General features: G+C 43.9%; 1 protein-coding gene across 1 annotated transcript; it reads left to right on the forward strand.

The window, feature by feature from the left end:
• The first annotated feature begins 12,837 nt into the window (after positions 1 to 12,837).
• LOC115089550 (G-protein coupled receptor 22-like) lies at positions 12,838 to 15,008 on the forward strand. Its single transcript, XM_029597607.1, has one exon. The coding sequence runs from the start codon at positions 12,874 to 12,876 to the stop codon at positions 14,164 to 14,166; it is 1,293 nt and encodes a 430-aa protein (XP_029453467.1). The 5' UTR covers positions 12,838 to 12,873; the 3' UTR covers positions 14,167 to 15,008.
• The last annotated feature ends 3,134 nt before the right edge of the window (positions 15,009 to 18,142 follow it).

The raw sequence follows: 18,142 nt of genomic DNA on the forward strand, positions 1-18,142 counted from the left end.
AGGGAGGATATGATAGAGGTCTTTAAGATCATGAGAGGTCTTGAACGAGTAGATGTGGATCAGTTATTTACACTTTCGAATAATAGAAGGACTAGGGGCATTCCATGAAGTTAGCAAGTGGCATATTTAAGACTAATCAGAGAAAATTATTTTTCGCTCAACGCATAATAAAGCTCTGGAATTTGTTGCCAGAGGATGTGGTTAGTGCAATTAGTGTAGCTGGGTTCAAAAAAGGTTTGGATAGGTTCTTGGAGGAGAAGTCCATTAAAGGCTATTAATCAAATTTACTTAGGGAATAGCCACTGCTATTAATGCATCAGTAGCATCCCTGGTCCATAGACAGTTCAACAGTTTGAGAGTCTTTATAGTCTAAAAGATGTACCAGGTTTTCATCAAAGTTGATTTCATGGCCGTGAAACATCTTCAAGATCTCTACCTCTGTGGGAACAGGATGTGGTTCCAGGTCATATAAGGAAACTCCCCCTACAGTAATAATAGAGTTTTTAGGTACTGTGACTAAAGAAACATTACTGGGTAAGGGAACCTTACTGGTAACATCATGTTGCCATCCTTAGTTTCAGAGAATTCATCATACTTTGTTTTGGTATCTTACATTTCTCTCAGACATTTTCAGTGGACAAACCACATAGAGCTTCTGTAGTATCCTTTAGGAAAGGCTTAGCAGGACACAAACAATGTACGTCCTTTGTTTGTTGGCATAGGCCTAAATTGGGAACCAAATATTGATGTGGGTTATCATTTTGATACGCCAGAAGGGTAGGTGTATCTACATGCAGGTATAAATTGTTTGTTCAAGTACCTACATTAATTACTTGTTTCAATTGGTAAACATTTTCAGGTAAAATGAAAGGCAAATTTAAAACATAAGCAACCTCCATGTTCTCAACATCCACATACAGAGGTATAGCATCACCCATATGATAAGCAATCTGGATCTGAATAGACTCAATGTAACTTCGGGTAATTTTAGCAAAAGCATCTGAAATGACATCTGGGGAGACCAAATAGGTTAGAATCTGTTCTTTTATTAAGTTACTAATGCTGTTATCCAGTTCTCTAAACAAGTCATTGGTGACCGCTTGAATGGTCTGGATAAAGTGACGATCCTCACTCAGCACTGTTTTGATGGTGGTGATCTCTCGGTTACGCTTGATTGCTTGAGGATGTAAGTTAACCAAGGTGACAGTTTTACTTCGAGTTTTATCCTTAGCAGTTAACTGTTCTTGTTGATGTTGCATCATTTTTTAGATACTTTTCATATCGTCCTGCGACTTTTTCCACAAATGTTTTTTTACAGAAACTGCATTCACAATGGACAATGGATGTACCAGGGCAGAAAAGATAAAGGATCCAGCAATTAGTCCAATAAACTTCTTGAGTCAGTCTAAATCCTTTTTTAATGGGCTGGATCATAATTTTGTCAGATTGGCTCAGGATGTTCTGAACTTTCTGGGTAGCATACCTCTTGTAATCTTTGAACTAAGTTCTAGTTGCAGGCAAATGCATGTTCATGAGGTTAAAATATTTCTGGTTCACACGTTGTTGGTCCAGTAACACAAAGACTTTCTGGGTGACAATCTGGGACTGCGTCATTAAAAAGCCGGGTATATCCTGCATCACAGTGGCGGAGGAGGGACCAGGCTCATCCAACTTGGCAGCTTCTGCTCCTGTCAGCAGCAGTACTAGGAAAATCACCTTGAAGGATCGACTCTCCATCTGAAAAACAGCAGAGAACTACTCCACTGTTTCATTGTTAGTGTCAGTGTCACTGGGCACAGCATTTTGGAGCCAAAACTTTATGAAGGTAACAAGGTCTGAGCTGATTAATATGGACTCATTTAAGGACATCTTCGTTGCCAGGATTTATCTTAATTCAGATAAGATAGGGGACAGGTGAAGCTTTATTCACAATTTATTTCCAGCTAGGCCAAATTTTATTTTCTTTCGTTTTGTTTCTGTTATAATTATAGAAAAAGACCTTGTCTCTAATTTCATACTCTTTAGAGGTAGCTTTTAAATCATATTAGGCCTTTCTACCTCTGACATTGGCCTTCAAATTACTCTGGGCAAAGGCAAGAGTGCTTTGCGAATGTTCCTGTAGATGAGTAATATACTTTCAGGCAGTGGTAGCACTAGCCAAATTAGCATCCTGCGTCCTGGAAAGCAAAGGCATTGGTAAGATCATTTCTCTCCCTGTCACATTTCAAATGGTGAGAACCCTGTGGTACGGTGTGCCATGGATTTGCCTGCCATCAATACTCAGGGCAATTTACATCCCAGTCCTTACTTGATGTGGACACAGGGCTGGTGCAAGGGTATTAGACACCCTAGGCAAACCTTCTACATTGCACCTGCCCCCTCCCCCCTGCCCCTGATCCAAGCCCTGGCTCTGGCTCTGACCTCATTCACTCAGACAAGCCCCCTCTCTTACACACACTTAGGTTCCTTATCTCATTCCCTTACACAGACTCCCTCCATCTCTCTCATTAACACCATTGCTCTCTCGAACACACACAATCCCTCTCTCTCACACACACAAACAGAGGCACCGCTCATGGCCTGCCGAGACTCTTCTTCTCTTGGCCATGAGTGGGATGGGCTCCGCTCATGGCCCCACATGGCTGCTCTTTGCCACCCCCTAATGGCTGGCATCCTAGGTGACTGCATAGTTCACCTATTGGGACGTGCTGGCCCTGTGTGGACACATATTTCTTCAGAATGCTGATTATGGTTACTGTGCTCTCCCATCTGTCCGGAAGATTGTGGGTGATATGTGGAACTTATTTTCTCACCCAGCCATTTCCAAATAATTTTAATCATTTGTCCAGCATAGTGGGGCCCAAGTCAGACTCTACCTTCATGGACAGCCCCCAGTGGCTGAACAAGGATATGGAATTCTTCACAAACTTGTGGGTCGTGAAATTGTCTCTGACATAGTCAGAGTCTTATGATGGACTGCCAACTATGCCGTACAGGAATTTGTATGGTTATCAGTGCAGCAGCAAGCTCTGCATACTGATTGAATTCTAGATGCTAGGGCATAACTGAGAGGATCACAGGGGTGACTCTCTTCCTAGACTATTTCCCCTCCTTAGACTAATTCATGGTTTGTTTCAGGTTCCAAGGTCACATCCAGTTTTCTCCCAGCAACACAATCATGTAAATCAGCTAAATCTAGAGCCTTCAACACTTTTAGTCCTTGAGATATCGTACCTCAAGTGGCCAGCGTTGAGGAGCGAATATCCAGAAGGCAATTTTTCTGCTGAAGACGTGACCGGCTTTGATTTGGTCCCTACCTAAAGGTTAGGAAACTGGAGACACACCTTCACAATTAGTTGTCTCTTTGAATATAACTCCTGAAGGGTTGAAAAGCCCATACTGTAGTTAGCAGGGATTTCTCACACACATAATATTTCTTTTCCATATCTATTAGAGCGTGCTGGTATATGCCTCGACTCTCTGGTCAGTATCAGGTTTCTGGTACAAGAAGGCGCCCATGCATTCGGGAGTAAAGGCTAATTCCTAGGTGATTTCTTTGCTGCTATCCAGAAAAGCAAGACAAGAACTCCACTTAAAATTCTCTTCACTCAACCATCGCTGCTTGCTGCTCAGATCTCTACTGTCAGGGTTCATCCTTCTACAGGAGTTTTACCAGAGGCTGCGTGATCTCTGTCTACTGATCTATGATCTGAGGGGAGTAATTGCATATTCCCAGGAAAGAAAATAGTTGTTGTGTCTATGGACCCTTGGGCTGAGGCAAGATTGGCTCTACCTGCAGGGAGGAGTCCTGCAGGTTCTTGCCATCAGCAGGCCATCCCAGGCGAAGCAAAGACCAGTCAGGACCTTCACCTATACCAGCCCATGTTCCTCTCGGGTTGAGCTTTTGGATGCCAGGGCCGGCAGGATTTAGGTGCAGTCTCTGCTGATAACAGATGAAATGATCCAATACCAGGCTAGGGTTGTAGGCAGAAGTGTCGAGGATCCAGGCAGTGGTTGAAGGCGGGCAGTGGTCAAGTGTATCCAGAATTCAGGCAGAAGTCAAACCAGGTATCCATCCGAGGAAGAGGAGGAGGAATGGATAGGGCTGGAACAGGCAGGCAGGCAAGGAAGTTGGAACAAGCTGGGCAAACGAAGACTGGGACAGATAGGGACGAAGGCCAAGCCAAGCTGGGATGAAGACTGGAACGAGCAAGAATGAAGACTGAAACAAGCAGGAATGAAGATTGGAACTGCTGGGAAGCAACATGCACTAAGCTGGGTAGCTGGACCTGTTGCTGAGGCAGTGAGGGAAGGACAGTGAGGGTCCTTTACAGGACTAAGTGTATGAGGTCATCAGGAGGCACCATGGGGCTTTTCCTGCCACTTTAAATAGAATTGTGTTGGACACACGCATACCTTAGGAGGAGCACGGCTGGCTGGGCTCACAACATTCTAACGCGTGGTAAGCTGATAGTGCCTCTCCGCAATGGAGAGTGGCATCCTGCCACAAGAAGAGCTGGCAGCATTTTACCATAGTGGAAGGCAGTGCAACCATACTGTCCAGGGAGGTGAGTGCAGTGGTATGCGGGAGCAACCCGTGAACCGCCAAATACAACAGTAGCTCTTTCAAAGTAGTGGGTTATTGTTTTCCATAAGTTTTCTATTCTCTTCCTTTGGAGACGGAGTCCCCTCAGCTGAGGCAAGCTGGGCCAAACAGGTTCAGTTTCTCTTAAGTGTTTCTGGAAAGTGATACTTTTAATTAGGATATCCTCCAGGTACCCCAAGGTATCTTGAGCATCCACTCCTATACCTGTTATTCCATCTCCCTGAACCCAGGATGGGTTCGTTTGGAGTTAGCTTCATTCGCTCTTCTATCTCTTCTGAGATGGAGCAAGCTGGAACTGCCTAAACAGTTCTGACATTGTTGGCCTAGATTTTGTACATCTCACAATCTTCCTTGATGACAGGAGACAATAGTTTTCCAGTTACACTGGAGAAGCCTGATCATCATAAAGCCAACAAATTGTAAAGTAATCAGGCCTTTGGGCAGGGATTTGCAATATTTAGGTGGGTCTTTCCTGGAATATACCTCTGTGATCATAGATAAGTTACCTGTAATTGGGGGAATTTATCTCCAAATTAGGGAATGATTCACCAACAAGGGGACCTAAGGATACTTTCCCCCCTTAGTAAATTCTCTCTGGACCAGTATTAGCCATTCAAAGGGTCAGTTCTATGTTAGACATCTCCCCACTAGGTGTGGCACCCATTGACAACCCAGATGTTGTGACCGTCGCTGCCCGATGTCTCCACTATGCCCACCTTACCTCTTTGGCGACTCCCTCTTTGCCTGTTGGAAGTTTGGCTGCCGCGGCATCATCTTGCCGTTCCCCTTCGGCGTCCCCAGACCGGCTAGACGCTGCACTCCGCCATGTTTCCCAGCAGTCTAAGGGTGCACGCACGGCGCGGCCCCGACTCAAGTACCAGCATTGGCGCGAACCTCAGAGGCGTCCCCCTGAGGTGACGTCATCTTCACCGGATATTTAAGGTCTCTGAATTCGCTAACTAATCGAGTTAGCAAAGGTTTACCTAGCTTCCTCCAGGTATCGCTGCGGATGGGATTCGCTCTCCGCATACCTTGCTACTCTGCCTCTTCAGACTTTACCAGGGGTACCCGCTCCTCGGGGGCCTCACTTCTCTTTTGCTTTTCAGATCGCAGTCTGGAACCGGTACTCGCTCCTCGAGGGCCCACGTTCCCGGACTTGCTACTGAATACCACTTCTGCCAGGAAGTCATCACTGCCTACAACACCAGTGAGTTACCATCTCTCTCTCAGAGCGTTCCCTGGAACCAGGTACTCGCTCCTCGAGGGCCTACTTCATTCCAGCTCCTGGGCTGCTTCTAAGAGACTATTGTGTGAGTGTTACCATCAAGGTTCTGTTCCTGAACTTTGCATACCCTGCCTACTCACTATATTCAGTTTCTCTACAGCTCATTTATCCAGGATCGCTGTTCCAGTATCTGAGGGACTACAGCCCAGCCGGGCGCTTCTAGCTCACTACTGCTACCTCTGGTGGTTCCATATACTGTCTAATAAAAGAACTAGTGTGTGTCTGTCTCCATACCCTCTCGGGATCTTCCCCCAGGGGCGTGGTCATCTGCCACCGGCCCAAGGATCCACCCACAACTACCACAAACACTAACACCAGACTTACGAAATCTGGTTAGGATGAGGAAAGCCAATTTGTCTAACATTGGTTGACCCTTGGCTATCCTAGCCTTGAGGAGATAATTCTGCACTCTACCAGGCATAGTCTCTTCTTCAGTGCACATCACCTCATACTTGTGGGGTCACCTGGCTGGCCTTGAGGGATCTGTAAACATCAAGGATACTTACAGAATTGCTCTCTAGTCGACTCCAGAGGACATCATTCACAAGGTCCACATAGGCTCTCTACCTTATGGTACTGTCTGTACTTAATGCAGTGGTAAATCTAGACCCTTGATGATGGAGAATTCATTTTGAAGATTTCCTACCTAAATTAAATACAAGATTGCAAGCTCCCACTAATAGTTTGCTTTCTGGTTCCGGTATCTCTACTGGTGTTTTACTGTGTTTCACTGCACCCAGTTCCTTTTTACTTTTATTGTGCGAAAGAAGGATTGCTAATAAGGGAGATTTTTACTATTGAGCATCAGGGCACCTGAATGTTCTGTGTGTCTGTTAGCTAGGCATATTTTGAAATTGTGTCTCCATTCCTGTGTATGCTGGTCAGCTCTGGGTATGACAGGTATATACCTGGGTTAACAAATGGACTTAACTCCTGTGCTCCTGGGTCTGTTCTGCTCCAGTCAGACAGAGGTGAGAGTTGGCTGTAGCAGATCTCCAGTTGATCAGTATCTAAGACAACATTGTGTATGGCCTCCCTTCTCAAGAGGATAGCACGGTCATCATTATTTCCCTCTTTCCTGGCTCTCAATTTGGTTCACTAGCAGCATGAAGTCTGTTGACCTCAGGAAATTGATCCTTATGGTAGTATTTCTCTGCTCTATGAAGCAGGAGCCACGAACCAATTTCCCCTTTTGGGCCACCCTTCTCCATGGGAAATGGCATCTGAACTGAGTCTCTATGACTTCATTTATGTAGGTAAGGACAGGAACAGCCTAATTGTAAATTCCTCTGCAGGGCTCTTTGTGACTGGAAGTGGGTGCTTTGCTTTCCCCTTCTCTAACTGAATGGTGAACCAGACCTTACCTCTTATCTCCACAGGTATTCCTACATAGGCCCCTAGGGCCAAATTGCACAAGACTATCCTCAGAGCAGACCTACTTTTTAAGGAAGCAGATAACTTGTTAAGAAAGCTCTGAGTGACCTTGTAACCCATATCCAGGAAACCCTCGCAACTGAATACATCTTGTACTCTGACAGAGATGGTACACTGGAGTCCCGGAGGTTCCCTTTTCCCTAAGGCAAACTTATGCTTCCTGATGGGGTCTACATGCAAAATGGAGGCCACGTTCTTGTGTTACAGGGGGTCCTCTAGTGTTGTAGAGGAGGCAGCATCAACAGATTCAGTTAAGGGAGATTCTTTTGAGCTAGCGATTGCTACCTGGGAAGTAAAAACAGAATTATTTAGTCATTGTGCACTAGTAGAGGGCTCAGAGGAACTGGTGTCTGCTTTGGGGGACCCGCCCCTGTACCATTCGTAGGATCCCCAGACTTTTTCTCATTTTCCTGGGGCCCTCTCTAAGGTGTCATCAGTGTCTTCTCCCACTGGTTGCTGAGATTCCTGGGATCCTTCGGATCATCTGAGCTGGTGTTTTGGTTTTCCACTGACTCAGTGGATTCCTTCTTGGAAGGTATACTAGGCCTGTCAGATGTGGGATAAGAAGAGACGGCATTAACCTTAAGGCATATATCTGGATTCTGAATCATAATGAATACCTGGTTCCTGTCCTCCATTTCGATATACTGACTCCTAGTGGTTGGTTTGCCATTGTTGTAAGTTTCATAGAGCCTCTCTGCTTCCTCTATGAGGGGCACTAAGCTTGCCTCCTTGTAGGAAGCTATGAGAGCTCTATACTGTATAGAAAGAGAAAAGGTCTCTAAGCTCTTGCAGGCTAGTTTCATTTGTACCAGTGGCATCAAAGATGAAAGCCTGCTTTAGCTTGTGACTAAGAATCCCCGGGCTATCTTTTTCACTACAGGTCATGCCGTGGACTGCTTCCCTGGTGCAGAGAGCATTTTCATATGCATTGAAATGCCTTTTGAGCCCAGCTTCAAAGGCTATGAAATTGCCTTCAATTTTCTTCTGGATGTTAGAAATATCCCTCTGAGCTTCCTTGCTAAAACTCCAAGGAAGAAGAGGGACTCTGCCTTTCTGTGAATTACTGAAGCTTGGCTAGATGCTGTGCTATTGTAAGACCCCAAATCCTGTTCAAATGGGGTGATCAGCGCTATGAAGATCTGAATTTGCTAAACTAAATTTGTGTACGCCACAGCACCCACTAGTGGTGACTGGTAGGATGGCAATCTAAGTGGTGGGTTCCAAACCCAGCTCCTAGTTACCTCTTCTTGGTACTCCAGCCTGCCCCCCCCCCCCCCCCCTCTCTCTCTGGCCACCACCTTGAGTCTTTCTTTGCTTTTAACAGTCAGGACATGAATACGCAACAGTTCATGCATAGTCAATCAGAGCACGAAAAGGAGTCATTTCTTCATTTCAGAGTGCTGTCCCATGGGGGGGGCAATGCTCCTGCTACTTGGTGACTCTGAAGCAGGGTCTTGTCCAGTCTGGTAATCTCTTGACCAGCGAGCTGTCTTGCTGTATCACCGTTTTTCTGTAAGTTGACCTGTATGACGAGCTCACCTTTTGGATAGGCTGTTTTCATCTCCAAGTAGATTTGGGCTGTTGCGGAGTTCATCCGTGAGCCCCCGTGTCTGATAAACCCTTCTTCTTTTATTGGTTATTTTTTGTTTCCAGACAGAATTTAGGACCTGTGCTTGGGTAGATTAAGTTGTTTTTGGTCAAAAGTTCCGCATCTTGTTTATGGAAAAAGTTGGATGGGAGCCTCGGTAGTCGGTACACAGCTTGCTGGCAGAACAAATAGCTCAGCCATGAATTGCTTCTCTGGGTCAAAGTTCATAGCCTCTGTATCCTTAGCTGGAATACAGGTCTGTGTCCATATTGTGATCAGAATTCATGTTTTTTGCATACAATGGTAAAAACATCTGATATCTCCTACAGAACTCTGATGGCTTAAATCTTCTTATCCTTCCTAAAACTCATGCACATGTTGACTCACCATCCAGAATTCTGCTTAAGAATATAAGAAATGCCATGCTGGGTCAGGTCAGGGTCCATTAAGCCCAGCATCCTGTCTCTGAGAATGGCCAGTCCTAATTGCAAGTACCTGGCAGATCCCATGAAGTAGATCTGCTTCATACTAATAGAACTTAACTCTCTTTCTCTCTCTCTCTCTCTCTCCAGACTCACAAACTGATAGCATCTTCGCCCTGAAGCTATAAAAGAGATTCTTGAAAAGAAATCTTCTGATAAGTCCGCACTATGTATTTGATCATATTGTAAAATCAGACCTACCTCTTTGTTTCCTATTGTTCAATAATCCCAGCTGAGTTTTTTTATTAAAAAAAAAAAAAAAAAATCACCATCCCACCCATCCTGGCACCATACTTAGTCACCAAGGCACAGTGAGCTTGCTTTACTACTCTGTTTCTGCTTGAACAGTCGCTCTTACCCCTTGACTTTCATGCCTTCATTGTTTGCTTGTTAAATTCTATTGTCAGTTCTAGGCTTGCCCTCTCATACCTCTCTTCTCTTATCTCTCACTTTATCCCACTTCACCCACTGCTCTCCAACAAATCAGCTCTTCTTATCACTCTGTACTTTCATCAGGCCCCTTCTTGCTTTCACACTTTTTCTTTCCTCTCTCCCTTCAAGAACTAACTGCTTCTAGGCACCCAAAGTGCTTCTTTCTCCTCATTTTCTGGAGCAAGCTAAAAGCTCCAATTCAGCATTCATCTGACATACACACTCCAGTCTATAATTAATCGTACTTAGCCATACTACCTGAACTTTAGATTATTCAGACCACTGGTCCTTAACCCAGTCCTTGGGATACGTCCAGCCACTCAGCTTTTCAGGATATCCACGGTGAATTTGCATGAGATACATTTTCATACAGCGGAGGCAGTGCATGCAAATCTATGTCATGCATATTCATTCTGGATTTCCTGAAAATTAGACTGGCTAGGTGAGTCTTGAGGACTGTGTTGAGAATCATTGGTCCTGAAAACTTCACTCGGCTGTAGCCCACTATGCACTTGTAAAGCACCTGAGTAGGGTGCCATTGTCACAACGTGAAAAAGTGAGCCCTTGTGCTAGTGTTAAATTTACACTGCCTATTATGTGCAGGCAGTGTAAACAGGCGGCATCTGATGCGTCACGGGATGATGTCTTCTGCCTAGCCAACCACCTACCCCTTGGGTTGAGCCACAGGTTCAGGCGCCCAGCAGGAGTTTTCTTGGCTTGATACGAGTGGTGACAAACGAGTTGATCGGTGGTTGGGCAGAGGTTGAGGCAGGCAGCGAAAAGAGCAAAGTCAGGGTTCTGTCCGAGGTCATAGCAGGCTGGAACCTGAGCGAGGTCAAAGTCAGGTCCGAGGGCAAGGCAGATTGAGAGCTGAGCGTGGTCAAGATCCAGTCTGAGGTCAAAGCAGGTGGAAAGCAAAACAAAGTCCAAATCCAATCCAGGGCCAAGGCAGGTGGAAGGCAATTCAAGTCCAATCAGAAGTCAAGTTGAGAAAGGCTAGCCAGAGGGAGGACACTGAAACAGAGAAAAGGAGGGAAACTGGAACGAGAAGCAACTGGAGATGGACCAGGAGTGAGAGAACACCAAGACAGACTGGGACCAGACAGGAACACACAGGAACTGGAAACGGAATACGCAGGAACTGGGAGCAAGAACGCTGAAGCAACCAGCACTGCAGAAAGCAGGAAACCTGTTATGAAGGCGTCAGCGAGAGGCACGGCTGTTGTTTAAATCTCTCCCTACAGTGACAACATTAGATGGTACCATGGTGAGGTTTCCCATCATGAGTCTAGAAGAGGATACTCTGCACTCACCTAAGGGACCAAACTGCATCAGCGTTGGAAAGGTGAATGAGGCTGGCTGGCTGCTGCGTGGCTGCCGCAGCTGGCCCAACATTACAGCCATATAAAAATGAAATGTTTGTTTGTCAGTCTTGAATTGTGGAAACCAATTATGTACTCTAGGGCTCATGATGTGCTTATAATAAGTATTTTATGGGATCAAAAACTCATTCCTCTTTCCATTAGAGTTGCCAGCTGATTCTGTTTTTCTAGGACAGGTTAATTCAATCCTGGTTTCACCCCTATTGCAAATAGGGCCTTGCAGTTCTGATTTCCCAAAGAGAGTCAGGACTGCATGTCCATGCATGCAACCTGTGTTTGAAAAAAAAAAACAAACTAAGAACTAGTTAGCAATCATACTGACCACTCTGTGCACTTTCTTACAAAGCAATCCAGCACAGGGTCAGCATGGTTTGCCACATCCTAGTATTATTCAGCTTGTTAGACTACCATGGTCCTGAATACTTTCCCATATGCACCAACTCCGTTCCTTCCAGTTATCCACATGGGACCTCATTTGCAGTCAGTTTGCCTGTTTTCCAGTGTCTGTTGCAATTTAAATGTACTGACTTCTACCAGCAGACTGCTGTTTAATTTTATTTTATGCAGAGCTCAAAATAGTTAATAAACATGTTGAACAGCACTAGCCAAGACGCCAGTCCCTCTAGAGCCCCCATTCGTCATGTAGCTCCATCCCATTCCTTCATTAATAAAGACTGCAAGGGCCTTTCCTGTTAATGAATTGGTTAGTCATTTAGCCGTATTACAATATTATTAATACACTGTGTATATCGAACTAAAATGGCAAAGACTAATTACAGGAATGAGTAAAGAAATGCTAAATATATTCAGATCTGGAATAGTCATCAATCCCATACATGTTTACAAGGCAGCAGGAATTTCTCAGGTGGTAAGACATTTCCCTGCCCAGTGCATGCGACTACTCGAGTAAAACAAGAAAGCTGACTGCAAGTTGTTAACCTTGATTTCACTTCTTTTTTGAATGCTGGACAGCCAGACAGGTTTCTACACATGGCAGCCTGCAAGGATGCAGTTGGCTGCCATTGTTACAAGTTGCTGTGGGCTGCCGAAGGGATGCAGCAGTACCTGTATATATGTCTGCAGGAAAGCAGCTGCAAATCAAGTGTGGCAAGATGAAGGCGCCGTTCTTTGTGATGCTTTTCCTCAGATGAATTTGCAACTAATGTGTGTGTGTGTGTGTGTGTACAGCTTTTTCCTTCTCACTGGCTTTTATACTACCAGTCATTCAAATTCTGGGAGAGAAGATTCATTAAAGCATTTGTAAACTCCAAGCTGCCTGATTCTATTCACTGTGGAGCCCAGCTAGCTATCAGTCAGCTCTTATTAACACTCTGAACACTCACTTAGAGATGGGAGCCTCATTTCCGTAAGCTTCACCTCTCCAAAAGCAGTCTCTTTTCAGGATGTACTTCCAATATGTATGTCACTTGCAGTAACTATTTTTGAGCAATAAGACAAAAGGAAAGAAAGAGAATACTTGCCAGATCTTTGTGGTGAGATGAATGTACTAGTATGGGTATAATATAATTGTCAAAAAAAAAAAAGATTCTTCTACGTTTAAGACACATGATGAACTTGCATCTCTTTTCTTTCTCTTGTATTTTCTAGGTAAGCATGCTGAAGAACATCACCATTTAAAAGACTATGCAGATAACCCCAGGATGGTATCAGCTATGGAAACAGATATCTATGACACCATTTTGGAAACCACTGATGGAGCCACTGCTGATGCTGGCTGGTATATTCCATACCCTTTGGGCTTCCAGGTTTCTCTTACCAGTGTTCTCATGTTGGAGATCGTTCTTGGTTTCAGCAGCAATCTTACAGTCCTTGTTCTCTACTGTATGCAGTCCAATCTGGTTGATTCAGTCAGTAACATGGTAACCATGAACCTTCACGTCCTGGACATCATCATCTGTATAGTCTGTGTTCCATTAACCATTGTTATCATATTGATCCCACTTGAGCACAACATTGCCTTGGTGTGCTGCTTCCATGAGGCTTGTGTGACCTTCAGTAGCATTGCTACAGCCATCAATGTCCTGGTGATCAGTGTGGACAGGTATGATATCTCAATAAGGCCAGCCAATCGGGTCCTAACACCCAGCAGAATGGTGATGCTTTTGTCCTGTGTCTGGCTGGTCTCCCTCATGGTCTTCTTCATTCCTTTCTTTGAGGTGGAGTTCTTTGGGGATCCAGACCACATGGCAACTTGGCAGAACAGGACTCTGCTCTGTGTAAGTGTCAATGAATATCATACAGAACTGGGGATGTACTACCATCTTTTCATCCAGATTCCCATTTTTTTTATTGCTGTTACAGTCATGCTGGTCACTTATTCCAAAATTCTTTCGGCCCTCAACATCAAAATTGGAAACCACTTCAAGAGAAGTCAACGTCGTAAAACCAAGAAAAGAAAGAAGAGAAAACCTTCAGACCAAAGCAGCATGGGAGAAACTAAGAGACTGACTCAAACTCCGGTGGTCCAGAATCCACCCATGAGAGTGCAGGCCTCTGTCTCTGTGATTATTGCACTAAGGCGTGCTGTGAAGCGTCACCGAGATAGGAGAGAACGCCAAAAGCGAGTTTTCAGAATATCCCTCATTATCATCACCACTTTCCTGTTGTGTTGGGCTCCAATTTCAGTTGTCAACCTTCTCATTCTTTGTGTGGGGCCCAGTGATCTGCTGGTCAAGCTACGTATCTGCTTTATCACCATGGCTTACGGTACCACCACCTTCCATCCGCTACTCTATGCCTTCACACGACAGAAATTCCGTAATGTGCTGAAAAGCAAAATGAAAAAGAGGGTTGTCTCCGTGCTGCAGGTAGACCCTGCTCCTGGTGGGACAGTCATACACAACTCCTGGGTCGAGCCCAAGAAAGGGCGAAAATCAAAGTTGGAATGCAGTGATGGAGCAGATCGCTGCCTCACAGAAGCAGTGAAAGAGTGACTGGTCTTTTCCAGTGGTAGATAATTAAGATAGTCCAGACATCCGAGGTGCAATACTGATTCACAGTATAAATTGCTTATTTTTCAGTTTTAAACCTTTATATATAAAACAGATGCAGAGATCGGAAACCACGTGGTACAGGTTGTGTCAATATATATTCCTTAATGCACTGCCATCTTACCTGTGTGGCCTGCTTCTGAATCAACCCATCCAACTCACCCAGTGCAGGATGACTAAATTGCACCAAATGAAATGATTGAGTCACATGCAATTCAGAACAACAGGCATTCCTTCCTGACCTGACTGGTTATCACCCCTAAACCTTTTGCTGTAGTAGTGTCTAATCTTAGGATGCTAGTGGACATCATGGTGGAATTCAAAGCAAAAAAAGATTTTGCCGATAGAGGTTTTGGGTGTGGGTGTGGTTATGGGTGTATGCCTGCGCATGTGCTTCCTTCTATTAGCAGATCAATAGACTTCTTCTGTCTAGACTGGAATTACCATCATCAGTCTTATGAAAAACGAAGGCGCTAACCTATAAAAGTTGGCCCTTCTCTTTGCGACTTCATTGTTATCCAGCAGAATTCCTTCACCCCATGGTATGGTACACAGTCAAGAGGATCAAATAGAACTGTAGAGGTTAAATTTGATTGGTAGAAAATATCTGAGTTTCTGATGAAAAATGGTTGTTTTTCAGTTGTTAAAACCTAAACTCGAGTTCAACTGAGTTTTATTCTCAAGAGCTCGCTAGAAAATCTCCCTGCCTGTCTGCCAGGCAACAGTGCAGTGGTTTTGCATACAGAGAATTTTTTTTTTTGCTATTTATAAATGTATTCTTCCACATCACTTTTTAACTTCACACAATCTGTACTTCCATTTTACCTAATAAAGTTGAAAGAAAACTTATGCTGGAACTACCCTTTCCCTTACCCCTTCATTACAATTTATCAACGAAGGCTATGAAAGCCCCTCATGTTTAATACCAAGGACTGAACGTTCTCTTCTGCCACCATGAGCCATCTGCAAATCCACTCAGTGGAGGACCCAGTATGGTATATTCCATAGCAGCTGCTTCTGATGACACTAAAATGAATCGAATAAGACAACCGTGTTCCAGTGACTGGGGATGGTATCAGGAAGGAATATTTCTGGAATTATGTGGAAGTGGGGCTTGTTGGGGAGAACAGTCTGGTTAAGATTGTATCCGAGGAAGTGTGTGCTGTGGAAAATTTCAGTGACCCAATCCACGGGTAATGTAGGCATTTTCAAAGTGACTGAGCCCAGTTTTTGTCCCTTTTATTAAAGCCTTTTTCTGTCACTCCAGGAGATATCACATACTGAGGATATGGCCAAGATAGTAAGTATTTCTTTTCCCTTCCCTTAATTTTTTTCTTCAGAATACTAAGAAAGTCAGTGGAGGACCTTATTAGGGAATGGTGAAATCTGATAAGACGTGGCATTTGAGTATGCAACCATGAAGGTTAGCAAAATCTGTTGGAGATGTTTGAGCTATGGAAGTATAATCCATATTTCTAAATACGGTCCTAAGCATTCATTAGTTAAAACTAATACAAAGTGACAAAAGAAAGTGGGCTCAAAAGCAAAGTTGACCTGAGCTTCGTTTTGACAGGATTAGTTTGAATGCAAAGTAAATTTCAAGGCGCAATGGACAGAAGATCCTGTGAGGCAGCTCATGTAGCCACAGCTGCTAGTTGGCACAAGTCATTGGGCGCAATCTAAGCTGCTCTCCATTCATTCTCTCCCTTCTTTACCAGTATGAGAGGTCTTTAAGGTGGGAGTGGAGAGACAGGAGAGGTTCATGAACTTGCCACCTTAAGTAATGAGTGTAGTACACTTCAAAAACCAAAATACCAAAAATTCAGGCATTTCTCTCACATATCTATACTTGCAGGCTGCTAATTAGATCATAAAAGGTATTTTTTGTGAGATTGTATTAGAAAGCAATAATTGTGATATCCAAATATAAGATGAAGTCCAAGCCTTTTAGCAGACCATTTCTGACTTAAAAGAAAAGCATGCCTCTGGGTAGCATTCAAAACGTTCCTACAAGAAGGAGTAACATCTACCCTTTATCAGGTAAAAACTTTATTCCTAGTTCATTTGATTTACAATTATTTTGGCAACCTTCTTCTGCAAATCCTCTGAGCTCCCAGGAGCTTCCCTGTTTTGAACCAGTTCTCATTAATTTAAAAATATTTTCATAGGCACAGAATGGAAAAAATACTTTTCTTAATAAATAGACCCATAGAATAGGATCTAATTGGTTCATGAAATGTGACACATCATTAACATGATACCCAGTATGCACCAATTCTTTCTGGTGGAGGTCAATTTGTAGTCTCTTGCTAACATGGTGATCTTCAAAAACTCCAAGGAATCATAAAGGGAAAACTAGAACAACTTGAAAAACAATGACAACGGCAAATGTTGTTGTTTGTACTTTTAATATACTGAGTAGTATACACAGTGAAGTCCATATTCAGTTACTGACCAGATAGCAAAGTTAGGGCCTCATTTTCTAAAGTATCGCAGGCCTGCGATACTTTAGGGAATGAGGGGCGGGGGGCCGAAATGGGGGACGGGCCTGCGCTAGCCGGCAGCGATCGCACCATCGCAGTGCGATCGCTGCCGGTTTCGCACCCAATAGCGCCACCATAGGAGGTGTAGCTATTGGGAGCGAACTCGGACGCGAAAAGGGCCTTACCTTTTCGTCGTCCGTGGTGTTTTCGTGGAGTCGGCCCCGGTGACGCCCCGACTCCTCCTCTTCCGGGGACGACTCCGCCCCCATTTTAGTATCGCATGCGATAAGGGACTTTTCGCATGCGATCCGGATGGAAAATGAGGCTCTTAGCCAGATAAACTTATCCGGCTAACTTTGGAGGTATTATTCAATAGTGCAGCTGAATATTGGAGTTAGCTGGATAAATTATCCAGCCAACATAACTCCTCCCCAAAATGCCCTGGAATGCCCATAAGTTATCCAGCTAATGGGCATTCCAGGGCATTCCAGACCCAAATATTCATTTAGCTGGATAACTTCTGAATTATCCATCTAAATGCTTCTGAATATGGATCTCATAGTGGCTGGCTTTTATATTTAAACTTTTTATTAAAATGCATAATTTATAACAAATACACAGTATACATTTGTTTCTTGAGTGTACCAGGCAACAAATACAGCAAACAGTTTACATATTTTCAGTTTTCTCCATAATAACAGAGTCTAAATAACCAAAATTCATTGTACATTAGCAACAAAAGCTTTCTCCCTCCTCTTTCCTAACCAAACTTCATTTCTTCTTTCTTACAGAACTCAGGTATCTTACCAGCAATGTCTGTCATTATACAAATCTTAATCTCTCAACAGCTATGCACTTCCTACTGAATTTTAATGTCAAAATTACAATACATGTCCTATTTCCTTTAATTTGATGTTGTATAGCAGGAAATCAATCCCACTTCTCTCCCTTGACCCGTCCCTGTCACCCCCACCCAAACTTACCCCAAAAGATCTTCCCCAGCTTGATCATTATATGTGGCAGAATCATCCTCAAATATCAAAATCGCTTTCTTAATATTTACACAGGTGAGTTTTCCTTCAACGATAACTAAGCACTTCGCTTCATGCTCTAAGGGATAATGATTGAATATAATCATCCCAAATCAGCAAAAGGACTTTCTCTTTATAGGAAACTCCTGAGCTTCCTCATTAAAACATGTAAGGAATTCCTCCATGGCCAAAAGGAAGGTAGATCTACTCTTCTCCAAGCCAGCAATATCACTTTTTATCCCCACTAAACAGGCCTTCTGAACCAAAACTTGCGGAGCCTTTTCTCTGATTCCAAACTGAGATTGTGCATCATAGTTCTCACTTTCCACTGTGAGTTTAATCACATGGCCGAGCTCCTAAATATCTCTTAATTCTATCCCAATACCTCTGGACTTGGACACATGA

This window comes from Rhinatrema bivittatum, chromosome 4 (genome assembly GCF_901001135.1).
Source record: "Rhinatrema bivittatum chromosome 4, aRhiBiv1.1, whole genome shotgun sequence".
NCBI classification, from domain to species: domain Eukaryota; kingdom Metazoa; phylum Chordata; class Amphibia; order Gymnophiona; family Rhinatrematidae; genus Rhinatrema; species Rhinatrema bivittatum.

Coding starts and splice junctions, on each gene's coding strand:
- LOC115089550 (XM_029597607.1), top strand. CDS start 12,874: ATGGTATCAGCTATGGAAACAGATATCTATGACACCATTTTGGAAACC.